This window comes from Maniola hyperantus, chromosome 11 (assembly GCF_902806685.2).
Source record: "Maniola hyperantus chromosome 11, iAphHyp1.2, whole genome shotgun sequence".
Classification (NCBI taxonomy): domain Eukaryota; kingdom Metazoa; phylum Arthropoda; class Insecta; order Lepidoptera; family Nymphalidae; genus Maniola; species Maniola hyperantus.
The window spans coordinates 7,543,878-7,569,275 of NC_048546.1; the positions used below are offsets into that span (position 1 = coordinate 7,543,878).

The window sequence follows — 25,398 nt, forward strand, 5'->3', positions numbered from 1 at the left end:
GAAACAATAATTTATCATTATCAGGATTTATTAAAGTTTAACCAATCATTTTAATTTTTCAGGAGTTGGCCTCGACTTCTCCAGCGATTCTTTATTTGTATCTGTTTCAAACGGATACGTTTATCGAAGTTCTCTCGCTAAAAAGAGTCCCTGTGAACCTATTCTTACTCCAGAACATATATCGTACAAACCGTTAGATTTGTCCGTGGATTGGCTCAATAAGCATCTTTACGTACTTGGTGAAGTTTATTACACTAAAGAAGGCTCTGACTGGTCAAACTCTAGTGTTTATTCAAGTTGGGAAATATTGCGATGCGACTTTGATGGAAAGAATAAAATTGTTGCTTTATCAGGATTTAATTCACGGCCCATACATTTTGAAGTGGATGCTTACAACGGGTACTAACTATAACTTTTAAAAACATTTTTGCTTAGTAAAGAACTTATTTAATTACCCACATAAGAAATCCCTATAACTTATCAATGTTTATTATTCTAGGTATCTATTTTGGGCATTACGAGGAGTTGAACGAGGTGGTTTGTACAGATTAGATCTAGCGAACATTTCCAATGGTGTGAGACATGATGCTCCACCAGAACTTATTGTTAGAGATGCTCACCTGGGAGCTTTCACAGTAGACCATGCTGACTTCAGACTTCTTGTCACACATCTCAGGCAAAATACAGTACTCGCAGTTTCTCTTGATGGGTAAATGGCATCCTTCTCATAACATAAAAGTGGTTCTTAATTATAAAACAGTTATGCATTAGTTTTCTAATTCCAGGAGAGAAGTATCAGACTTTCGAAGTAACACGCAGAAGCCTATGTTTTTTTCGGCACGATCTATAGCTTATGCTAATGGCCTTTTTTACTGGACGAATGGTCGTGAAATGCTGACAGAAGAATACCACAAGCAAAGCGACAGTTACTATCATAATGAATATCCCTTAGCATACAATACAAAGACGCTTGCAACCAGACAAGTATTGGTTGCGCTGAGAAGTTGTCAGCCCATACCAGTCCCTGTGAATCCTCCTTTAGGGGTTCAAAGTATTATGGGAATAGACCGAGCAAAAGTATCGTGGGCTCCCCCACATTTGCTTGGACATCAGGGCACAGGAGCTTGGCAGCAATGGACATTTCAATTACAAGTAACAGAAGCGATATCTGGTGTTTATTTTAAAATGTTAGTAATAGTAACTGATTTTAAAAGTAAATCACTGATTTAGGAAGTTTGATTACTTAATTTTTTTAATTTCTAGAGAAAACATTCAAGAATCGATGTACATCGTCGAAAATATTTTATCAGACACCGAATATATTTTTCGAGTAGCGGCGGTAACCGAATCCGGATCGGGACCATGGTCTTCAGAATTTATTGGGAAAACGTTAACGTCTTCTTTAACTACTTTACAAAGTACTTTATTGTGGTCCGGTCCTGATGGTCTTTTACAAACTGATTTGACAGGGGACAACTTGCAGACTCTGATCCACAGGTAACATTCAGAAACTGTTATACACTTGACTACCTAAGATTTACTCTCTGGTCCTCTAGCCATAAAAATATATTTCTCCGCAGAACCTTTCTTAAAAATGTGTATATTACGGACATTTCTTGGTACCAAGATAAACTGTATTTGGTAACTAACACATCGACTGTAATGTGGTACAATACTACGAGCCACGAAACGGGTGTAATGGCCAATATGGACAATGTTGGGAGTTTAGCCGTAGATTGGGTTGGCAAAAAGATTTATTGGTCAAATCCTAAACAACAATTGGTACGTATGAAAAAATACAATAACAAATGCATAATAAGTACAATAAAATGAAAGCCTTGCAGACTGCAGTATAATTTGAAACTCTATTTCAGATAACCAGAGGAAATTTTGATGGCGGTAATCGTGAACCAGTTCCAATAGTAACAGTTGCAAAAGAACTTGTTATAGATTCATTGAGAGCATACATATACTGGAACACAGGTCATGCAGTGGAAGCTTCTAGACTTAATGGAGAGAATAAAATTATTTACTATCCCGCACAATTATTTAGTGGAAAACAAGGTATGAATACCACTATTTACCTCTCTTATAAAAGTTGATAATACACAATTTTATTCGGTTTTTGTTGTTTATCAATTTTAGTGATGGGCCTTACAGCTGACCTGGAAAACAAATGGTTATATTGGTTAGTCAGGAGCTATGATGGATCTGAATTACATCGAGCACCAACAGCGGACAAAATATCAGCTAGCATTAATGAGGTTTGTTATTTAATGTGAGCTTTTGAATGCTTTCTTTAATGGTCATTTTATTATGGTTAGGTATATAAGCAGAATGTAATAATTTCAGGTATCTGGATCTTTGGTGACACGTTTATCAGGAACGGCCACCCTTGGACCACTATGCTATTTTAGTGGAAGGCTCGTCTGGGTGCAGGATTCTTCAAGAGCAGTAGTATCAGACTTGGCTGGAAAGTATACTGCGGAACTATTACCCCGTGTTCATGTTATTGCTGTGAGGGATCCTACGCTGCACAAAAATAGTGGTAACTTTATTTTAATTCTACTTTATAATATGTATCAAGATACCTTTTAATAACCTAGCGGTAGGTAGGTACATGTACATGGACCGTAGAATTCGTCTTATTGATGACGTTAGTTAAACGTTAGACGTTAGACCTTTATAATATTCAACTAAAATTTTCAGAATCTATCATTGCTATACCGGAAACAATACACGCATCGTCAATTTCGGTGGAAGGAGAATGGGACAAGTTTAATGTGACCTGGGCGCCAGCTGCCCGGGTCAACCTGAACACCAGCAGAGTATACTATGATGTCAGCTTGCAATTTGAAGGACAGCATAAAATTGAAGTAGGTACATAGTTAAAATATGATTTTAAAATTACTTACCTACTACACACTCCATGATCATTCTGATGACTCGAAGGTAATCGTGAACAGTATTCGACAGTATGCCCATTATTATCTTAGGCAATGGGTTTGTGTCTGTCTTTCTTCGTTTAGAATTAGGTAGGTACTTCTGCAACGCCACACCATTTTGTGATTTGTGATCATGGACTCTTTTCAAGGGATTACTCTCGTCCATTAACATCTGCCAGACCCTGGCCACACCAGAGGAATCACCAAAACGTTACCAGCTGTTTTATTTTATTATTTATTCAGACTAATCCAAAACGTGTACATGCTAAGTTATTAAAATCTAATTAAATTCTAAAAATTACTAAGTAAAGTAGGTAACTATAATTTATACACAAAAATTGCTTATATAAAATCTGGACCTGATCCAGCATCTTGTTTAGCTGTTAAGGAATTTGTTTAGCTATCCGCGATCCTTCATTCCTTGATTGTTACCATGAATCATGATAACATTTTGTAGATTGCAAAGGGGGGACTTGGCAAGAGTGGGAGTCACTCCGCAACTTCAGTTTCTATTAACTATTTGATTTTAACATTCACCGACTCCAAAGAGGTTCTCAATTTGGCCCGGTTTTTTTTTCAGAGAACGGTTGACGTAGCGTGGGTGGAAGTGTCCTCGCGCTCGGTGGCACCGTACAGCAGCATGGAAGTGACGGTGCGCGCGCACACGCAGTGGGGTGGCGGCGCTGTCGCACGCGCGTCGCTTAGGACCCCACAAGATGCACCCGCAGCACCACGAGCGCCTCGCGTCTACGTACAATCTGCACATAGGTGACAAACAAATATAGCAAGCTGAAAGTCCTACTAGTACCTTTGTTGGTATTTAGGCAAAACTTGGGAGCTCAGGTTATGTAGGATTAAAAAAAATTGTTAACGTGGGCGTATCTCCTGAAGATACCTAAAAAGGAGAGAGTGTGTGTGATAAAAATACTGCTTTTGCAGTATTTTTATTAAATTAAAACCGAAGGGGGGCAAATAGTAAAGGTATCAAGAAATTAAGAACGCACGCGGTGCTTCGTTTAGTAAGCCATACCTACTAAAAATTTAGTATCCAAAATAGGTTTGTCTGTTGAGCCCCTCCTAAACAGAACAGTTCCCTAGCCTTTACTCGTCCCATCTACAGAAACGACGACGGATTTCCCGGGGTCTCAAAAAGCATTATGCTTAGGTACATTATAGGTATTTTCTCTTTCTTGGTAACGAGCAATAAAGAAAGAAAATCTATTCTAGTTTATCTACGTTCTGCAATCCACCTACGTTTTTGCCTGGCTACCTACTTCGCGCTGCAGTGGTCTCATTTAGATTTTTTTTCAATAGCGACGGCCCACTAACTGCCACGTTCAGGTGGGAAGCGCCCAGTAGAAGTAATGGTGTAGTGCGTGGATACGAGGCGCAGTGCTGGGCGGTGGGCGTCGGGTCTGCGCCAGTCAAGCCGTCAGCCTGTGCTGATGCGCGTCTGTCACCGCTGCACACACAACTCATGCTAAGGGATCTCGCACCTGCTTCCACATACTTCTTTCAGGTAACACCCGAAAAACAATTATTTTAAGTCGATACTTTTTAAAAAACGGAAAAGCTAGTATCTTAAGCCACGTTAGTTTTAAAACGTCAATCGTCGTCACATCTTTTCTTAGAGCGCAATTCTCGATTTAAATAACGACAAAATAATTACACCTGTTTTCTTTAGTATCCGGTCCCAATCACACAAAATTTGTATGAATTTGATTATATTATGAGGTTATACTTATCCAAAAATGAACCCCGAATAAAGCATAATCGACAGCCAGGTACACGGTTATTGACCACCCTGAATCCCACTAACCGCTATAATTTCAGGATATTTCAGTATAGTCAGCTGGACTGAATTACATAATTTTTTGTAATAATCTCAGACTCTTCTTCTAATAAAATCTCATAAATCCTTGTGTACCTACAGGTTCGAGCATTTACGGATGCTGGATATGGACAGTACTCCAAACTCGTATCTGCGTTATCAGATGAAATTAATCCAATACCCAAAGTAATAATATCTTCACAAGAATCAATTAAAATTGTCGATTTGGACTCCGGAGAAAGTGAACTTATACCGAAGAGTAATGGAATACCTATCGATTTCGTTGTTAGCATCGAAGAAAATGTTGCTTACTGGGCTAATAATTTGGAAGAAATATTCTCGTCTCGAATCAATGGCAGTGGAAACTTTAAGGTAAGACATGGTTTTGTACCAATAAAGTAGGTCCCTACCGTCCCTACTTACCTACATGTTTAAATCCTTGCATAATTATTTATTTAAAATTTTCAATGTTTTAGCTAACATCAATCAATGGAACTGCAACTAGCATTTGCGTGGATTGGGTTAGTCGATCAGTATATTGGGCACAAATAGAAATAACTTCAACGGAGTCTTATGTGATGTATCGAGCTGACTTAGGCATTCCAAACACTAGACCACATATTACCCGTGTCTTAGTAAGGAAACAACCAATTCACAGTTTGCAAATTGCTCCAAAGCTGCGGTAAGAAAGCAAACTATATAAATGATATTAAAAATATAAACTTCTATTACTAACTAACTTTTTATAAATTTTAGGTCTTTATATTGGTACGAAGAAAGTAAACATAAAGGATTAGGAACATTAATGACTGCATATGTGGACGGGAGCAATATTAGATCATTTTTTAACAATTCTGAGGAAGATATTTCCATGTCAGATTTTTTAGATAAATGCAACTGTCCTCAAAATCCACAAGTGACCAAAAGTTTCGTGCTTGATATGACGAACAAAACCGTTGAATTGTATTGGGTAGATCCATGGGCAAATCATATCAAACAGTCCGATAAGAATGGATGTGTCTGTAAAGTCATAGTTAACGCCACAGAAAAAAGAAAGTACGGGTTTCCCCCAATGTCAATAACGGTAGATAGCAAATATATCTACTGGTACAACTCAACAGAAAAATTAATATTTTATACAAACAAAGTTAAAAAGAACAAAATAGAACAAGTGAAGTCTTCTTTTGGGTACAAGATAGTGGCTCTCGATCCAGAAAACCAACCGTACCCTCCAAGACACTGTTTACTTCCTAGTTCACAAAGATTGTTGCCACATGTATTAACTCACTCAGCGAACAGCGTAACATTAAAATTACCTTCAGTAGGCAAACCATTCGGATGTGAAAAGGAGCAATATGAAATGACCGCCGCTGAATACACAATTTTTTATCGTGTACATATGAAAAATGATTCAACCATTTGTGATAAGGAATCATGTCCGTACATTACGACTACTAACACCGTCGTAGCATTAAATGAACTAAAGCCTTTTACAAATTATACTGTCATGCTGGAAGCCACCAATTACTATGCCAAACTTCATGAGATAAAACCGATTCTCGGAGAACCTTTCATTATACAAACTGCAGCTGAAGGTAGAGTTTAACGTTTGTTAGACAATTTATTGGTATACCTAAATGCATAATTACCACTTCTTAGTTCTTATATTATTTCCTGCCTTTTAGCTCCTACAGCCCCAAAGGATGTAACTGTTATCGTTTTAAGCCCAGTACTAGCACAAGTAGAGTGGACACCAGACCCTGGTCTTTATTACGAACTGCATTGGAGCACAGATAATTCATTGTCCGTAGCACAGAAAATAAAAGGTAAGTACTTAAATACTAGTTTTTAGTAGACTTCCATATTGAAGGAGTTATTCAATTTTGTACCTATAGTGTACACGATTATTTCATTGGTCAGTTGGTTGGGAAGGTCTTCATAAACTTGTTCATCATTTGACTGTACCTAATTCCAATCCATATCAATTGATTCGATTACTGAGCAAGTCGGTAACTAAATGGATGAACAACTTTGGCCGTCCGAATTTGGTATTTTCGTTTCCTCGTGTCTCGGAAAGGACGTTAGGCTTTCGTTCCCAGTTATTATCAATAACATTTGATAATAACTGTAAAAGCTTGTAAGAGAATCTCGTTAGTCTCTTAGTCGAGCTGATTTATTATTTACATTGTTATGCAAAGAATACTCCTACCGTAATGTGATTATTGGATCACGACCCTCAGTAATGACGAATACAACACACACAGAGAGAGTGAGAGAGACACGTGTGTTTCCTCATTTTTGTCTTTTTGCCAGAACACAACACAGTGTTGGTGCCCGGAGGGCGGCGGGCGAACATGACGCGGCTGTCGCCGGCCACGGCGTACACGGTGTGGGTGCGCGCGCGCTCACGGCACAGCGCGGTGGGCGCGGACTCAGCGCCGCAGCGCCTGCGCACGTTCCCGCCGCCCGCGCCGCTCGCGCTGCGTGATGCCACCGCCTATGCGCTCTCCGTTATCTGGCCGCCGCCTACTTCATACAAGCTTTACAAGTGAGTTTGCCGCTCTTGGCACCTGTAAAAAGTTATTTTTATAACAGTGGCAAAGACTGCGTATGTTCCACCGCCCGTGTTACTCATCAAGCTGTGTATGCATATGCTGTTTATGCTCACATTTCATACAGTAGGTATGGAGGCCTAATAGGAGGCAATTTACACCTAAATACACCTGACTTTCTTTGTAAAAGTAAGTACATTATAGTTTCTACAAAAAATCCATCTACCTACTCAACTTTGTCGTGCTATTTGCAGGTACGCAGTGGAGTACACAGAGCTCTCAAGTACAGCTGACGAGTGGACAGCCTGCGAGCAAAGCGACAGTGCAGAGTGGCTGGCGAGCGGGCTGCGGCCGCGCGCGCGGTACCGCTTCCGCGTGCACCTGCAGTACGTCGAGCACGCGCCGCCCTACTACTGGCCCCATGACGACCGATTTACCTATGAAACCTTAGGTATAGTATTTTTGTTTGATTAAAAGGACATTCATTAGGTTTAGAATCTTTTTAGTAATATCACAGTAAGTATTGGGTTGACATACGACATCAAACGAGTCGCAGGGAGCCGCCAACCGCCTGAATCCAAATCAGGCGCCAGACCGTTGCATTTGGGAGTCCTTACATGAGTGACGAGACCTATGTCCAGCAGCAGAGGTCTATAGGTTGTTGATGATGATGATGATTGTGTGTGCAGGTGACGTGCCAGGCCCGCCGGGCGCGCTGCACGTGGAGGCGGTGGGCGAGCGCATGATGCGCGCGCGCTGGAGCGAGCCCGAGGCCCGCGGCGCGCCCATCGAGGCCTATCGGATCTGGGGTCGACCGCATCATAGGTATGTCACAGTTTAAACTATCGTAGAAAGCAACTGTAGTACAAACAGATCAAACGTTGTAAGGAATGTGGTTGAATTCTCCATCTTCTTTCTTTTTTTGGCACTGTTCAATAACTTGGTACGCAGTGTACCTACTCAGCCGCGAAAATAGGGACGAATACTTATATGAAACTGTCGTCAATTCTGAAAATGTCGACTACCCCACCCCACTGTAGGACATAAGACCTTATACCTAGTTTCATTATCGATATATGCTTTTCTGCAGAATAAACTATGTGGATGAAAATATTATGACCAAGAATATAAGTGAGATGCTGCCAAACAACCTGCCCAGTGACATCGATGACGAAATGAAATTGCGCATTGTTCGCGAAGGACTCGAACTACTTTATAGCGGGAACGGTAAGTTCTCCTACCGTGGTACTTAATAATTTCTAACTTATTATCAGCCTGTTTTGGTCCACTGCTGGATATAAGCCCTTTCGATAGCACGTCACCTCACACCACACGATCCTCCTAGTCCCATCACTTCTTGTCATCTTTTTCTAGTCTACACCGATAACGTTCACGACTGTAGACAGCTGGACTCTGGAGGTAAAACGCTGTGACTTGACCTGCTTAGTTACCATTGTTAAACTTTATGAGATGACGTAAACTCGTACTACTGCGTCAAATCTTATCTTCTAAAATTAATCAGTGTGACTTATACGATGTTGCAGAGACGTACTGGTTGATCAGCGAGGGCGCGGTGTCCGAGGGTTACGTGGCGCGCGTGCAGGCGCGCAACAGCTACGGCTGGGGCCCGCTGTCCGCCACCGGCGTACTGCACGCGCCCGCGCACGCCGCCAAGCCGCATCCCGCCGCGCTGGCCGTGGCCGTGGCCGCGCTGGCGATGCTCGTGCTAGGCGTGGCCGCCGCCGTGTTTTACAGTAAGCTTCTCCGCTACTCGTGTGGTACAGCAGACAAATCTGCGGCTCTTCCAGGGGTTACGCAAACCACGGTCTCGTCTCCCTGCAACTCGTTTCATATCGTGTATCTGTTGCGCAGTTCTTGCAGCATTTTATGACTTCAACATAATATTCACTAAGCTGTGCCCTGATCATTGCCCCGTCAGCTTCGCAACTCACTATGCTATGTCGGGTCTTAAATTCTAGATTCAAGACGATGGATCATCTTTTATGATTTAATCACACATCAAGAGAAATATACTTTAAGGCATTCCAAACTAATCTAGCATCTTTAGACAATTTAAAAGCACTTGTAAAAGTATTTCTACTCCAAGCTTGGTATTCTCCATCCCCGCTGAGTAACTATGATCTTACTACGCCTGTATACGCGAGTACACTAGCCGGCAAGAAATATTGTATATCGTTCTTTAGAATGAGATTTCGGCTTTGTAGAGCTTTGGCTCTGTCACTCATACTCAACGACAGAGACAACGCTCTATGCAATCGCTATCTCTTTCTAAAGGTACAATATGTCCTGCCGGGTACTGCAGACTAGGTTTTCGGAGCCACAATTTTTAGCCACATTGAACCCACTTCACTGGACCCTATACAATATGCAATACTCTATGTATGTAGTGGCGTATTTATTTATAATTATTTTAATTTACTGTTCCAGCATATAACAATCGAAGCAAAAAGAAAGCAGCCATTGAGAGTCAGCTAACCGCCAACATTGTGCGACGCGGGCCCGATGTAGAGCTGGCCACCCTGCGACAACTACCGATTAGACATTCCACTAATATTTTATACAATCAGGTAGTTAATTATACGTAGGTACTCCCTCTTTATTCTCGAAAAAAATCAGCCCTAGGAGTAATGCGTACTCGCGTAGCGATATTTAGCAATAAATCTAATAAGTTCGGATTATTTCTTCTCTCTTCGCTCTTCATCTGAAATAGTTTCTCTTTGCTCATTGGTACTCATTTCGTTTCCTTTTCATAAATACTACACACGGAGTCGTTTAGTGTGTGCTAGTAAGTAGATATTTTTTCCCGTTTTTTTTGACATGACGCTCTGTTGCAGGGAGTGCATTGTCCGTCGGACGCAGAGCTGGCCAGCTTGCCGCACATCCGGCGCGAACAGATTACGCTCACCAAGTTCCTGGGCTCCGGCGCCTTCGGCGAGGTGTTCGAGGGCGTCGCGCGCCAACTCGGCGGCGCCAATGCCGACACTAAAGTTGCAGTTAAGGTAAAGTTTTTAGGGTTTCCAACTTCTTATATAAACTGGTAACACAAGCCGCCATATTTTAAAGCATAATTGTACCTAGGTGTTTTTTACACAAAGGGGCATAACCACCGTGCCAGTATCTACGAGTATATATAGGTAATCTAGTGCCGCTATGCTTTTCATAGTCACAAACGTACGAATTTATCTAAAAATATGAATGTATGAGCTTTGCCTATCATAGAATTAATTTTAAAATGTCTTGGAGTTACAAAATTGAAGTTTCTGGTTTTCTAGACGTTACGCAAAGGAGCAACAGAGCAAGAAAAGACTGAATTCTTGAAGGAAGCGGCGCTGATGTCCAACTTCAAGCACGAGCACATCCTGCGCCTGCTGGGCGTTTGCCTCGACAACGACCCCAACTACATCATCATGGAGCTCATGGAGGCCGGCGATTTGCTCAGCTACCTGCGCGCCAAGCGAGCTTCGCTGGTAACTACACATGTACAGTCCACTCTGACCTTTACTGATACAAGTAGGTACGCTGGACCTGCGATCCCTTTCCATTAATCACATAGTGGTATGAGTTTTTGTGAGTCAATAATGTGGTGGTTTCGAAAGCCTTCCGTGTACAACTCTACTAACAGAAAGAGATTTTTTATTTTTGCTTGCTCTGTGTCGCGGAGCGGTCGTCATAACGGAAACCGACCGCTCCAAGCAAAAACCCAAAATCGGTTAACCATCCAGTTACCGATTTGAGTTAACATTGCTTAATAATCGCAACCTGTAGGTATTGTATAGAAACCACGAGGCTAGACGTCCAAAACGATTTAAGAGCCAATTAAAAAATTGACGAAAATTTTGGTTAATAGTTATTAATCTGATCATCTGCCCTATTGATTGTTTTTAGAAAAGAAAAGAGGGTAGGTTAGAAGGTTTAAAAAGCTAAAAATACATTTCTTTTTCATAGTACACTCCAGAATCGCTGACCCTGTTAGACTTACTGAACATGTGCGTGGACGTAACGAAGGGATGCCGTTACTTGGAAGAAATGCATTTCGTGCATAGAGACCTAGCGTGCCGGAACTGTCTGGTGGCGCACCGAGCGAACGGCCGCGTCGTCAAGATCGGCGACTTTGGCCTCGCGAGAGATATCTATAAAAACGACTATTACAGGAAAGAAGGAGAAGGTAATCAATCACATTGTTTTTGGGAGGCAATGAACTACAAAGCGTAGAAATATTTCGTACGCTCCATTGTAGTGTAACGAAATTACTATCGTGGTGAGCGATCTCTACCGAACATGTCTTCAACACGATCTATCGCCCAGCGAGTAGCCAAGTTGCAAGGCTGGATTGTTTACTTTATACTTTAGCGTTAACAAGTGCGAGAGTGACGTTAGCGGTAATAAATGTTGCTGTTTTGTGAGCACCCATCGTACTCATGGTGAGGAGATTAGTTCATACTTGGTCAAATTCCAGGTTTGCTACCAGTGCGATGGATGGCAGTGGAATGCCTCGTGGACGGAGTATTTTCTTGCCAGTCGGACGTTTGGGCCTGGGGCGTCCTATGTTGGGAGGTATGATGATTCATTTCATACAATTCATATCAAACAGGTACTTTAATTAAACATTAAAATCAGGTTGGAAAAAAGTATTGTTTAAACAAAAAAAAATTGTTTTCTCGGTGCATAGGTCTCCTCTTAAAATGAGAAGTTTGGTCATAGTCCATCACGCTGGACAATTGCGGACACCTTTAAGAACGTTATGGAGAACTCTCAGGCATGCGGGTTTCCTCAGGATGTTTACCTTCACCGTTAAATGAAGTGATATTTAATTGCATAAAACCGAAAAGTTAGAAGTGCGTGCCGGAAATCGAACCCCCGACCTATCGAATAGGAGGCCGACATCTTCACCAATAACCACTACGCTATCACCGCTTATAATATTACTTCTAGCTTCAAAGCAAACTTTAGAGCTTACCTTTATTGTTGTGTAGGTGTTGTCGCTGGGCCAGCAACCGTACCCCGCGCGCACCAACCGGCAGGTGCTGTCGTTAGTGCGCGCGGGCGGCACGCCCGACCGCCCGCCGAACTGCCCTTCCGCCTTGTAAGTATCCACCGACGACATCCATACGACTTACTAGTAGATAGTATGGTTAATATCAAACTAATTTACATCTCAGCAATGTTCATAGAGTTCGAGCGTTAAGGTAGAAAAACTTGCAGTGTAAATTTCTTAATGGGATCTTAGGTTCTTACCTTAAGAAGCATCGCTTTCGGAAAGTTGTGCTAGGTTCTATCTACAGCTAAATGTTCCATGTTTGCAGCTACGAGCTCCTACAAAAGTGCTGGAGCTACTCGGCCGAGGCGCGGCCGTCGTTCCGGCACTGCCTCGAGGTGGTGACTGCGCTGCGCGACAAGACCTCGCCTAACATCACGCTCACCGCCACCGCCGAGCCCGCGCCGCACTATCTCACACTACTCGGAGATGGTAAATATACCTTCAGTGCAGTTCGGCTCGAGTAAAAACACCGCTGACCTTGACTGAGATCTCTTCCGCATTGTATTCCTCATTGTTGAGCGTCGCGCCGTCGCCCCTTTCTATTATTCATATTCAAAAATCTGTCTCGTTTTAACTGAAGCAAGTGTTGAGCGAAGTCAAAGTACGCTTTACAACAAACGCAACGCAACCCATCGCATTCTTTACTCGCCACTTGTTTATGATTCATGTCAAATACTGTAAACTGTTTCCCTTTTACCAAACTTGGGTGCTTTAACTACAAATCTTCAAATTACCTGGTAACTACACAAATTTAGCAAGAGTAATGTTCATCGGCGTCGGTAATCACTTAACATCAGGTGACCCGCCTGCTCGTTTGCTCGCTATCTCTATTTAAAAAGAAAGTACTGTATAACAAAGTTCGAAAATAGATGTATGATTGCCTAAGCAGAAAGGGATAAAAATTAAACATTAAAATCATTATTTGTTTTCCTTATTCAAGTCTATAAGATTAAAAGTAAGTTTTTTCGCCAAACAATAGAGTTAAATGCATGGGTATGTATCTATTCAAAGATAAGAAACAAGGGCGCCCAACATAATATAAGCATATGAGCATGCTTTACTTAAAAATCATCTGCTTCTATAAAATGTGACTAAACTGCCCCCTGATTCTGTTGATTTTTTTGCGTCTTTGTCATCTCCAACCAAAACTCGTGATAAATGACAAGTATCAAACCAAGATAATTATGCAGTTCTATACAAAATGTAACAGAAAAAGCTTACTCTGTAGTTTATAGCAATACCCGAAAAAAAAAGCAAAAAAGCATTTTTTTTATCTACTTTAAACTTGATACTTACAGTTATTTGTATTTTGCATATTTTAAATGTTTAACGTGTTCACAATAATTTAGGTAGTTACCTATAAATAGCTTTCCGTAGAAAACTACGAAAATAAGTGCGCAATCATGTGTGAGCACACATTTTTGATGACTGATTGCATATTATGTCAATTAATTTTGTATGGAGATGACAGATCGCAACCGAAGTCCTAAATGTCATTAAACATAACAGAATCAGCCCCCTATAATAAAATGCAGACCATTAACCTAACTAATACGATATGTTGCATGCCGCATGTACAGACGCCGTCACCAACCGCAGCTACCTGCTGGACGAGAATGACAACACGTTGGGTTAGTTCCACACTCGTTCCAAATTAAAAGGTCATTATAGAATTAACAACGTAGTTATCAAACAAAATAGAATTTAAAATAAAATCCTGTATCTAATATCTTACAGTTATAATAAGAATCTACCGAATTTGTTTTCGCATAGCCAAATTATTAGGCAACATTTGATAGCGCTTTTCAGATTGTATAGAAAAACATACTATGGAACGCATTAAGTAAAAAATCAAAGTATACAGTCCTCTCTGCCTCCCCTACGATATAATTAACACAAATAATTTTTTCACAGACGAAGACTTCCCAGAACACGAGATGGAGCCGTCGCACCTACTGCCGCAGCGGGCGCCGAAGTACTTGGAGCTCATGTACGACAGCGATTCCCCCGCGAACACCGTCTGCGACGGCTACGAGATTCCGCGGACACCATTCAACTACGCCCCGTTCTCGAGACACAGCATCGTCGGCGTGGCGCCCAACAGACTCATCAAGCCGCCGCTGTACCGCAGCCACTCGCTGCGGACGAGCGCGCGACCCGCCAACGCCACCATCGTCCCGCTGCGGAACGGCGTCGTGAAGCGCGCCTCGCTGTGCGGCGCGCAGCGCGCCTTCCTCGAGCCTCGCGCTGGCCCCTCGGCCGCGCGCAATCGTTCCGATATAGACTTCGATAAGCACATCTTTAAGACTCCATTTTAAACTGTGATATTAGAAAATTCCACCGAGAGACTATCCTTGTAATTTTAAAATATTTAATTATTTATTTTATAGTAATTGTTAATGTAAATACGAGGACCGATTCGATGTAAATATTAGCGTAGGTCGCTGTGGGTATTGTATTGTAGATGAGCGCGTGTAAGTAAACGATTGGGTACAAAATGAAACTATGATGTCATAATAGTTATGCATTTATTATAATGTTCTAGAACTTATTTAAGTCAAAATATGTGTGGTTTTTCTACGATCCATTGTAATTAAAACCAAAACATACATATCAGTAACGTTATATTTTATTTTTCTCCCTGACTCAAACAAAATAGAATTACAAACTATATCGACAATTGATGATTTTCTACATTGACGGCGTATTTATGCACGTTTGTTTTTTTTTTTTGACTTATTTACTGATCAAACAACAAATACAGATATCGAAATACTAACATACAATTACTTATATTGCGATGATTTTTTTAAATAGATTAGTTCCGAAGGCTAAAATTTACAAAAAATAGTTTGGAAGCTTGCCTAAGGAACCTTTTAAACTATTAGTCGATAAAACCAATGTCCAAAACAGGTTTTAAAAAAATTTACAAGAGCCAAAAGTATTTCGCATGCAAGAGGTGCTATTTCTAGGGTTCCATACCCAAAGGGCGCCAATGGGACCCTATTACTAAGACTCCGCTGACGCTTTAGCTCTTGACTTAAGGAAGCGTCTCGGGTGCACGGACGAGGCGCTGTTAAGACAAAATCTATGACGTTCTACGAAAAAAAGGGGGCCGCAGCGGGTGCATGTATTTCGTTCCACAGAGCGCCATACATTTTGTCTACACTGCGCTCAGTTCACGCTCCCAAAGCGCTTGCTGTATCAAGTTCCAGAGCATAATATATCGCCTTCTTGCAACTACGCGTTATTGAAAAAACTAGATTTTTGAGAAAAAAGATTTGAAATGGCTGTAAATTAGTTTCTATCGAATTTAGAGGAATGGTGTGTTCTGTGGGATTAACCGTTCAGTATCATAGATTAAGAAACAATATGAATTGAATGTAAGTTTCATAATTTAGTATAGGATAAATTGGATATTGTTAGTTAAAAATGTCACTTTTCCGAAATAACACGTTGTAGTCGCAAACAGGCGATATGGATTTAGCACAACTAACAAATAAAACTAGCATAAAACTTTCTAGTATAAACTAACAAGTAGACGTAGGTAGTAGGTACCTCAGTCGCCGTCGGCGGCGGCGGCCTCCTTGGCGCGCTTCTCGTGCTTGATGCGGTCGGTGGTGGCCACGGCGGGCTCCTGGTCGTCGTCCTGCGCGTCGTCCTTGCTATTCTCGTGCAGCAGCACGTACTCGCGCGCCGAGAAGCCGAACTTCACCACGTCGCGCTCCAGCAGCTCTGTGTAGCGCCGCGGCGACACCTTCTTGTTGTTCACGAACGTGCCGTTCGCGGACTCTGCATCAGGAAGGGTAACGTTATTAAATTTTAACGTTAAAGCTATCGTAATATTTGGTCGTGTTACGTTAAAAGGTAACGACAATAGTAGCGGTATGCAAATTTCAATTTCAGTACATTTATTTTAGACAAGACAAGTCTCGCGACTTCGTGTGTATAAGTTTTAATCCTGTGGGAACTCTTCGATTTTGCGGTATAAAAAGTAGCCTATATCCATCTCCGTGATGCAAGCTCTCTCTGTACTAAACAGATGATGCCCGCGACTCCTTCGGCGTAGATTTAGGTTTTTAAAAATTCTGAAAGATCTCTTTGATTTTTTGGAATAAAAAGTACACCATATCCTTCTCTCGGATGCAAGCTATCTTTGTATTTTTCGTCAAAATCGGTTACAGAGATGGGCTATCAAAGCTGCGCTTTCATCTTCGAACTATGTGCCCTGCCCATTGTCACTTCGTTGAGCTAGGTCTGTTACTCTGGTTCTTCTACGGATTTCCTCATTTCTGTTGCGAGTGAGAATATAGACAGAGTGACTATAGACTATAGTGAGACCTGTAACTTACCTAGATCGATGATATAGGGCCTGACGCGGCGGCCCTGCGAGCCATCGGCGCGCGTGAAGGGCGTGGCGCGGTACTGCAGCGCCGCGTGCTGCTTGCTGATGGATGGGTGCTCCAGCGCGATGTCCACCACTTTCTTGTCGCGCCCGATCAGGAAGCTCGACTGGCGGTGGATGTACAGGATGGGCAGGGCTTTGTCGCCCTTGAATGGATAGAATCTGCGAACACAAAGTAATAATGTTCTCCCGACCGAATTTCAGCCACAGCGGCCGATTTCCATAGAGATTATCCATAGGCGCGGGAGACGTTATAGTGCACAAACAAACTCTATTCTCTCACTCTCATAGCCCGATGGGACGAAAATAAGAGATGTTTTTATAAAAGAAATGGACATGGCTGCGGTTTTCCGGGGTGGTTACTACAAAAGTGATGTCCATTTTAAAATCTAACCTAGCCGTCGTATTTAATTTTTAATTATTAATGACTGACTGATCTATCAACGCACAGCTCAAACTACTGGACGGATCGGGCTGAAATTTGGCATGCATATAGCTATTACAACGTAGGCATCTTCTAAGAAAATATTTTTGATTCAACCCTTCAGTGAAATAGGGGTTTGAAATTTGTGTAGTCCACGCGGACAAAGTCGCGAGCATGAGCTAGTTTTTGAAGAAATTGATATGAGTTCGCGTCATCTCTACGTTTTATCGGGATGCGGATTATGAAAATTTAATCAATTTTGAAATCCAAGATAGCTATCGGTTCTTTTTTTTTTTTGAAGAAAATATAAGTGTCATTACAGAGGTATTTTGGGGTCCTGATTATCAAAATAAGAAAACCAATTTTCCATTTTCAAGTAAAAGTTATTTTCTTTCTGTCCTTCTTTGTTGTCATCAGAGTGTGGCAGCAGCTGCTCCATTGCAGTAGAATGACAGTTACAATGTCACGATCGCAATCACCTCTGATTAGTTGACGCTCGCTCACTATTGGTTACAATACAATTGTTGCAACAAGAATCCCGTAAGTTAAGCTAATCACTACAATTGAGATTGTAATAATGATTGATACAGTTTTTCGGCAATCGACCAGCAGTATTCTACTTACCTCCATCGTCGCTTGGGTTGCTTGGCGTCGTCGGGCTCAGTGTACTTGATGACGACTCCGTTGACGGTGTTCGCGTCCGCCGTCAGTTTGCCCGACAGCCCGAAGTTGGGCTTCTCTTTCTCTTCTTGACTCTTGTCTCCTTCCTTCTTGTCGTCATTTTTTCCCCAGCTGTATTCTTTGTCGTTCCCGTTGTCGAACCTGACAAAATGTACGCGTCTTTTTTAAACTACAAGCAAACTGGTCGCTTAATGTTCAGATTAATGATTATATCGCCACTCAAATAAATTCGCAGCATTAAAGGAAGCACAAATGCATTGCCAGCTTTAAAATAGACACACATAGTTCTTCACAAATCTACAATACGCAACTCATCAAACGTTGATTCGCGTTGTTCACTCTTCACAGATCACGCATCTCGCTATTGAGTATGTCCCGCCCGTAAATGTTGATTGCAATAGCACCACTCTCGACTTATAGCGACTATGGAGAGCACTCTTAAATCTTACCTGCTTTTTCGTTCTCGCGGTTTGGGCGGTTCGGGCTTGTCGCGGCGCTCCCTCTCGCGCCGCTCGTCTCGCTCCTCCTTGTACCGGTCGCGTACTCGCTCCCCTCCCTCATCCTTGTATCTGTCGCGGCTTTTGTCTTCCCTGTCATCTCTTCTTTTCTCTTTGTACGAACGGTCTTCGCTTCTGGATCTTGAGCGCTCTCTGAACAGGCGAAACAATTCTCTTTGGATAGAACTTTTGCCAATCCGCACTTGGCCAGCATTGTGAACGATTGCCTGAGCCCATCTCATTTTGAGAGGAGACCCATGCTCAGTACGGAACAGCGATGACGATGATATTTCATAGAGTGTAACTTCTTTAGACACGTTCAGCAAAACTCTTTCGTTAAGTGAAACGAAAGTAAAACTCGATATAAATATTCAACAACACAAATTAAGAATCCAAAGAAGTTTCACTCCTGCCATATATACACTTTTTACATGCAACATTTTTATAAAAAATATTATGTACTTGTACTGCGTCGTAACAGGCGGTTTTTCTGGTCTGCTCGGTCTGTCGCGGCGTACGTCCCGGCTCCTGTAATTGACAGTAAGTTCAGCTCATTTCTCACGTTCTAAGACATCTCATATTATTTACAACAAGTAAAAAGCAATATCACATGACAAATTATGTATTAAGGATAATATTGGACAATATGTATAAAAGTGCTAGGAATTGGACATAATTCTATATTATTATTCTAATCCTGAATATTATATATTTTTTTGGAATTTTTTGACAGACTTGGATTTCATAATACATAAAGAATACACATAGGTACTTATTTTTTTGTAAATTGTAATATACTTTGATTGTGAGAGATAAAACGATTTTACGACTCCTGGAACATACACGCGTCGATATAATTGATGTTTTATAGCTACGAAATCTTAATCTGTTTAGAAGCTGAAGAACTGTCTATAGTTATAACAATTTACAGATAAATCCGAAGTTAGCTAAGTTATAAACAAGAAAAACATCCGAACACGATGTATCAGTTATTTTGACACTCCTTGGACACTTACCATTACTTTACACTTCAATAGAATGATGGTTCGCGAACATATACCTACTGCATTGAATCCAATCGTGGATTTATCTATAAATATATGTATGTGTTTACATAGTATATTTATGTAAGTGTTTCGAACTTACTAATGAAATACATCTTAGACCAAAGAGCGGTATATGTATTTCATAATCTTGTGTATTGGAAGAATATTGTAGCAATTTCTGGTTAATTTCGAATGCAGACGTAATGTACAAATTTCATATATGGCTACTACCATGTACTTACTCCATCGATCCTTCAGTGTTCAAACTTACAGTAGTAGTATTAGTTTTCTCCACTGTTACTATCTGCGTGACCTCAAGTTAATTTAACTTAAATAATATTTTCACCAATAAATTGATACAAGGTTTTCGGTTTCCATTAAATTTTTATTTTATTTAGTGTTTTCAATTTCCATTATATTTTCTTTCGATCTGTTTTCAATTCTATTTATTCTTCAATTTTTTTTCAATCTTGCAATGCCTGATTGCTGTCACTAATTTGAAAATGTTTTTTGTTGTTGAACTTTTTTTTGATTTCTCATCATCATTCTTTTGGAATTTCAAGTTATTCTATATTATTTGTTCCCTGTAATCCTTTATGCGGTTACTGTGTAGTATAATCAATTATGTTTGTTTTTCTTCTTATTTCTCGTAAACCATTTTTCTTTCGTTTATTCAAATATTTAGCCAACATTAGCAAAATTATTATCTTTTTGCAATTTCAATGTGTCATTTATTGATTCCTGTTGACTTAATATTATTAATCATATTAAATTATTAATAGCAATATTTTCTAAAATTAATTTTCTGTTATTTGTAAAGTTTTTAGTTTTTTAGAAAAACTGTGATTCTGAAACTGTGATGTTCTTTTTGATGAAAATTATAACAAATTATTCTTCTTTTTCCTATGTTAATAATAATTATGAAATAATATATTCTGTGATATTTCCATGTTCCTTTTTTGGCTTTTTCATTACATATTATCATACATTTACTCAATGATTTCGCTCTTTTTATCTTTTCTTTTCTTTCTTTGGTTTTTTACCAAATCTTCTTTCATCTTCTTCTAGATACTTATGTCCAATCAATATTGACGGCTTAGCTAGGTCCTTATCTTGTTGCAAAAATTTGACAGGTTCAAAAAGAATCCATTTTCATTACATATTTTTTAAATGTAAGTCAAATTTTTGATGTCTGGTAATAGATTAGACTATTGCATTAAAACGTATAAGATAAATTCCTATATGCTTCTGTAACCGTCAGTAAGTAGATTTCTATAAAAGTTGTCCCGGCGAAAGTAATAATTTAAACTGTAATATCCAAAAATTCTTGCAAGACTCCTGATATAACATTATTTTGTGGACAATTTATCAAGAAAAAGAATATTTGGCATCCACCCTTACTCTGTTCTTTCTTCAAAAAACACTGTTTTAAATTCTAAAGGTACAACTACACATTTGATTAAATGCATAGAGATAGCTGTGTCTCATACGTGCCTAGAGTAATTATCATTTAAGGCGAAAACATTAAAATGTCTTTGCAACTGCAACATGTTCTGAGCAAACTCATTATAATTGTCTGTAGAGTTGTCACTGTAAAAACAAATACAGTCGTTTAGCGTCGCGGAATACGCGCGGCGGCGCAACATGCACACCTCTCAATATACATACTAATATAGCCGCAACAGCCAATTTGAACAGCCTTATAAATAAAATATCACACTGCTGTCTATTTGGTTACACACAAATCTATAGCAGCCGAAATCTTCTAAATATATAAAATGAAAAGGTGACTGACTGACTGATCTATCAATGCACAGTTCAAACTACTGGACCGATCGGGCTGAAATTTGGCATGCAGATAGGTATTATGACATAGGCATCCGCTAAGAAAGGATTTTTGAAAATTCAACCCTAAGGGGGTGAAATAGGGGTTTGAAATTTGTGTAGTCCACGCGGACGAAGTCGCGAGCATAAGCTAGTTAATAATAATGAATCAGCCTATCTGTAATCTGTCAACAAGATAGGTACAGTGCGACAAGGCTATCTTGCCGCCTGGCGAAAGTCAGAACTAACGTTGCCGTCAAAAGTCCTGTTTGTTCTTGTTTGAATATTCTCCAACAGCGCCCCCCTGACAATGTTATTCAAGTGCCAAGAGAGCCTTGTCACACTGTACTAAGCAACTTTGTAAAAAAAATCACACAATTTTTGACAAATAAAAATGTTGCTAAGTAACTTATCGACAGATTACCGTACTATAGAGTTGATTATGAATTTCAGCCATTAATTGACAGGTTTTAAAATATGTAGTGTTCTCCTTTTCACAATGTACCCTTTGGAAGAAAAGAAAAAGAAAAAACGATACCACTACTTGTAGATCTGACAATACAGTTTAGAGATTTGTGAATAAATGAATAGACACCATTTTTCACCTTAGTATTCATTCAGACTTATTACTAGATTAAGGTAATAGATAGACAGAGTGAAACATTAGAATAAATCTGAATAAACACTACTGCTGTGATGTAATTTTTTATTTATGAGATGATAAATGTGTAACTTGATATTATGACTTCATAAACATAAATTTCTCACTAGGCGAGTGAATTTCTCATATTTATTCATTAATAAAGACACGTACCGTTCTAGTGAAGGTCTTTCGTCATGGTACTTATCCCTCTTTTCATATTCCTTCACAAGGGGCCGGTCGGGCTCAGCTGGGGCACGTCTGTATAAAAATTATAAATCCCTATAGAGATATAGTTTTTTCTTTCTAAGTCTGTAAGCACTTTATGAGATAGAAAACCGGTAAATACTAGCTTATTAGATATTAGATGTTGACTGCGACTTCGTCCAGTTTCGTCGGTTTTGTCCCATGTCCCATGGAAACTCTTTGATTTTCCGGTATAAAAAGTACCTACCTTATGTCCTTTCTCGGGATGCAAGCTATCACTTTACCGAATTTCATCAAATCGGTCAAATGGATGGGCCGTGAATAGGTAGCAAACAGGTGGCCAGACACACATTCGCTTTTATAATAATTCTATATTTAAAAATGAATTGCTAAATGTGTTGCTGATCGCAAATCTCGAGAACAGCTGAACCGATTTCGCTAATTATTTTTTATAATATTCCTTGAAGTACGAGGATGGTTCTTACGGAGAAAAAAAATTAATCGACTGTTAGACGGTACGAAGTTCGCCGGGGCAGCTAGTTATTAATAAAAACTTGAAATCAAATCAAATATGATATACCTGTCACGATAATCCCTTCTGTCATCATATTCTTGCCTTTTAATAGGTTTCTCCTCATAACGGTTGTATTTATTATTGCCTAAAGGAATGAAAATACATTAGTTAATACAAGTAAAGATAAGGATTAGGTCAGAAACACAATTTTATAAATAAAAAATGTTTAAGAAAAGGTATATCTGTATGTAAAGGAGAATGGGCAGTCTTATAAGGAGCATGTGCAATCCTGTGACCAAGAATTACAATATTTTCTTTACAAAAGGTAAAGAAAACTTTATAATAATAATGATGTTGGAATAAAATAGGTAAGGTAAAAAAGGCTAAGATTTGAAAAACAAAAAAAATTTGCTAAGTTTAATATGGAGAAGTAGGAACTGTTTCATTGACTCATCAACAATAACACAATTGAACCACATCACATCATTATTGCTTTAAATATTGCATCATTCTTTTCAATTTAACATGTAGCTCTGTAACTAAAATTTTTACTACAGATTAGATTACTCACCTCTGTGCTCTTCTCTCGGCTCGTACTGTGGTTCACGTGCCCTCTTGTAATGATCTTCGCGCCTTGGCTCTTCATATCTTACCGGCCTAATATTAAATTACACAAATACTTTATTCCTACACCATCTTTAGCACTAACTTTAAAGGCAGGAACATATAGGGAGAGATAGTCATTGGCGATAAAACCACCTTAGCATGCTGTGAAGTTCTGTTCCTAGTTTTTTGTTTCCTTTCTTCTGTGTTTCCTTTTTTGTGCAATAAAGATTTTAAAATAAATAAAATAAATGTCTTTTTTTGAAGATTATGCAAAGGTATTTTTCTTTTGCGTGACTATGGTATGTTCTTTAGGCAGTTTAAACAGAAGTGATGCATGGTAGAGATATAGCCTTCACTTCCACACTTGTATGGCATTGGTTGGTGATACCTGAGCCACGTCATCTGTGTATTCTATTAAGACATTGACACTAAAAACAGTTGAAATCTACCTCTTATAATCATTATATTCTCTCTGCCTTCCACCATATTCTTGATTGGAAGTAAAATGTGAACCTTGTCCATACTTGTCCCTCTGTCTGTATTTGTCGTCTTGAGTTGCATACCTGCAATAAACATAGGAATAAGCTTTGATATACATGACTACTAATTTATGTCCATCCCCAGGAACCAAGTCTTTGTACCCATCAAAACCAGTTAAATAGATGGGACATAAAATGGTAACACAGACAGAAAGACAGACACACTTTTGCATGGATTATTAATAATAGCAACTAATCATCATCACAACCTGTCGCTGGCCCACTATAGTTTAAATCAGGTTTAGACTATAGTCCACCACACTGACCAAGTGTGGATTGGCAGACTTCACACATATTATTTCAGAACTCTCAGGCATCAAGGTTCTTTAACCACACAATAAGTTATCACAGCATAGTCGAAATATTCATTTGGTTAGTTTTCTAATGTGATAGGATTCTTTTAGCTCAGACCTGTCACTCCTTTCTCGTTCATAGTTGTAATTGTCCCTGTAGTCACGTTTTTCTTTACTTGTCCCTCTGTAAAACTTCTGGAGTTCCTGTTCACGTGTGTAGTTGTCAGTTGATGCAGGCTCATGATATTCTTTCCTAAAAGTTATAAGTTTAAAACTGAAGACACCAGTTTCTGTATTTTATTGTTACTGTTGTAGTCTTAAAAAGTAAAGTGAGCGGGTGTTCCCTCCCTGATTGCCTCTATAACTACAAATTCAATTTTACAAAACAATAGCAATTTGCTATAGTTTACCTACTAAGGGCACATTGATGTATAAAATATTGATACAGTTCTAATTACTTACTGATAATAAGTACGAGAAGGTTGACTGCCAGCCTCTGAAGATGCGCGACGTTCTTTGACTACACTATGCAAACGACGCTCTCCATGATTTTCATATCTCTCATCTGTATACAAAAACCAAACCAAGTTAGAAATTATGTTTATAAATATGTATAGGATTATTGCAATGTTTGAGTCTAAATTGTAACTTTACCTTCACTAACAGAGCTGTGGGCTCGTTTGGAATGCTTATGTTTGTGTTTTCGTCTCTTTTTGCTCGAGATTTCGCCGTCGTCGCTTATTGAAATGGCGTCATCAGAAATGTCGTCGAGGGAATCAGATCGACGTTTTTTCTTGCTATGCTTCTTTTTTTTCTTCTTGTGTTTACGTTTTTTAGCACGTTTTTGATCAGAGTTACTGTCTGAATCTGAAGAATCAGCACGTTTCTTTTTCTTCTTGTGCCGGAGCTCGGATACCGAGGAATCATCACTATCACTTTCCGATGTGCTGCTAGATTTTACGCTAGCATCTGACTCTTCTGATTCTTCAGAAGAGTCGTGATGGCGTTTTTTCGATTTCATTTTAAATCTGAATAAACTAAAGCACTTTGGTTATAGACGTGGTCATAGACATGTCATAGACACATTCGACATAGAGCAGGTATTTATTCCGTGACGTGATTTATTATGAGCCGTAGACCTTGGAATGCCATCGACTGAGTAAAAAATCTAGACAAAGGAACATTTGCTTTCTCATTCACACTAAAAAGAGAGCACAGATTAAGTTGCTAATGTGATGAACACAGAACAAAACAAATCAATTATTTCTTTAAAATACTTGATTCAGCATAACTTCACGTTGTTTGTCAAGATCTCACGTACAAATACATCTTGAC

The 25,398-nt window shown here is 39.6% G+C and overlaps 2 protein-coding genes across 7 annotated transcripts in view; one reads left to right on the top strand and one right to left on the bottom strand.

Annotated features, from left to right (window-relative positions):
- Window positions 1-15,003, top strand: part of sev (receptor protein-tyrosine kinase sevenless) — a 54,944-nt gene extending 39,941 nt beyond the window's left edge. For 3 of the 6 annotated variants that reach the window (XM_069501652.1, XM_069501650.1, XM_069501653.1), the window contains exons 9-37: window positions 63-399; window positions 500-709; window positions 786-1,187; window positions 1,264-1,497; window positions 1,581-1,782; window positions 1,875-2,064; window positions 2,146-2,264; window positions 2,353-2,548; window positions 2,710-2,876; window positions 3,526-3,713; window positions 4,260-4,464; window positions 4,879-5,148; window positions 5,253-5,458; window positions 5,533-6,371; window positions 6,462-6,602; window positions 7,090-7,324; window positions 7,583-7,779; window positions 8,018-8,153; window positions 8,419-8,555; window positions 8,873-9,082; window positions 9,771-9,916; window positions 10,184-10,348; window positions 10,622-10,816; window positions 11,295-11,514; window positions 11,806-11,903; window positions 12,323-12,432; window positions 12,653-12,816; window positions 13,968-14,018; window positions 14,302-15,003. In XM_069501652.1, the coding sequence (XP_069357753.1) occupies window positions 63-399; window positions 500-709; window positions 786-1,187; window positions 1,264-1,497; window positions 1,581-1,782; window positions 1,875-2,064; window positions 2,146-2,264; window positions 2,353-2,548; window positions 2,710-2,876; window positions 3,526-3,713; window positions 4,260-4,464; window positions 4,879-5,148; window positions 5,253-5,458; window positions 5,533-6,371; window positions 6,462-6,602; window positions 7,090-7,324; window positions 7,583-7,779; window positions 8,018-8,153; window positions 8,419-8,555; window positions 8,873-9,082; window positions 9,771-9,916; window positions 10,184-10,348; window positions 10,622-10,816; window positions 11,295-11,514; window positions 11,806-11,903; window positions 12,323-12,432; window positions 12,653-12,816; window positions 13,968-14,018; window positions 14,302-14,705 (6,374 nt within the window). In that variant the 3' untranslated portion in view covers window positions 14,706-15,003. Of the gene's footprint in view, window positions 1-62; window positions 400-499; window positions 710-785; window positions 1,188-1,263; window positions 1,498-1,580; window positions 1,783-1,874; window positions 2,065-2,145; window positions 2,265-2,352; window positions 2,549-2,709; window positions 2,877-3,525; window positions 3,714-4,259; window positions 4,465-4,878; window positions 5,149-5,252; window positions 5,459-5,532; window positions 6,372-6,461; window positions 6,603-7,089; window positions 7,325-7,582; window positions 7,780-8,017; window positions 8,154-8,418; window positions 8,556-8,872; window positions 9,083-9,770; window positions 9,917-10,183; window positions 10,349-10,621; window positions 10,817-11,294; window positions 11,515-11,805; window positions 11,904-12,322; window positions 12,433-12,652; window positions 12,817-13,967; window positions 14,049-14,301 lie in introns of all 6 variants that reach the window. The other 3 variants (XM_034973453.2, XM_069501654.1, XM_069501651.1) reach the window with 3 other exon arrangements.
- On the bottom strand, window positions 14,899-25,135 carry LOC117986576 (smad nuclear-interacting protein 1-like). The gene is made up of 12 exons (XM_034973432.2): window positions 24,718-25,135; window positions 24,526-24,628; window positions 24,182-24,316; window positions 23,681-23,794; window positions 23,197-23,282; window positions 22,692-22,770; window positions 22,079-22,165; window positions 18,857-18,922; window positions 18,347-18,547; window positions 17,841-18,038; window positions 16,740-16,954; window positions 14,899-16,179 (listed from the first exon to the last, which is right to left on the bottom strand). Exons 1-12 carry the CDS (start codon window positions 25,082-25,084, stop codon window positions 15,947-15,949), a joined length of 1,884 nt encoding a protein of 627 aa, XP_034829323.1. The 5' UTR covers window positions 25,085-25,135; the 3' UTR covers window positions 14,899-15,946.
- Window positions 25,136-25,398: the final 263 nt, after the last annotated feature.

What these genes read in the sequence shown, in the direction of transcription:
- LOC117986576 (XM_034973432.2), bottom strand. Translation starts at nt 25,084, where the DNA reads ATGAAATCGAAAAAACGCCATCACGACTCTTCTGAAGAATCAGAAGAG. An exon ending in CCACAGCTCTGTTAGTGAAG is followed by an intron (nt 24,629 to 24,717) that starts GTAAAGTTACAA and finishes TTTTGTATACAG; the next exon opens with ATGAGAGATATGAAAATCAT. An exon ending in CCTTCTCGTACTTATTATCA is followed by an intron (nt 24,317 to 24,525) that starts GTAAGTAATTAG and finishes TATAACTTTTAG; the next exon opens with GAAAGAATATCATGAGCCTG.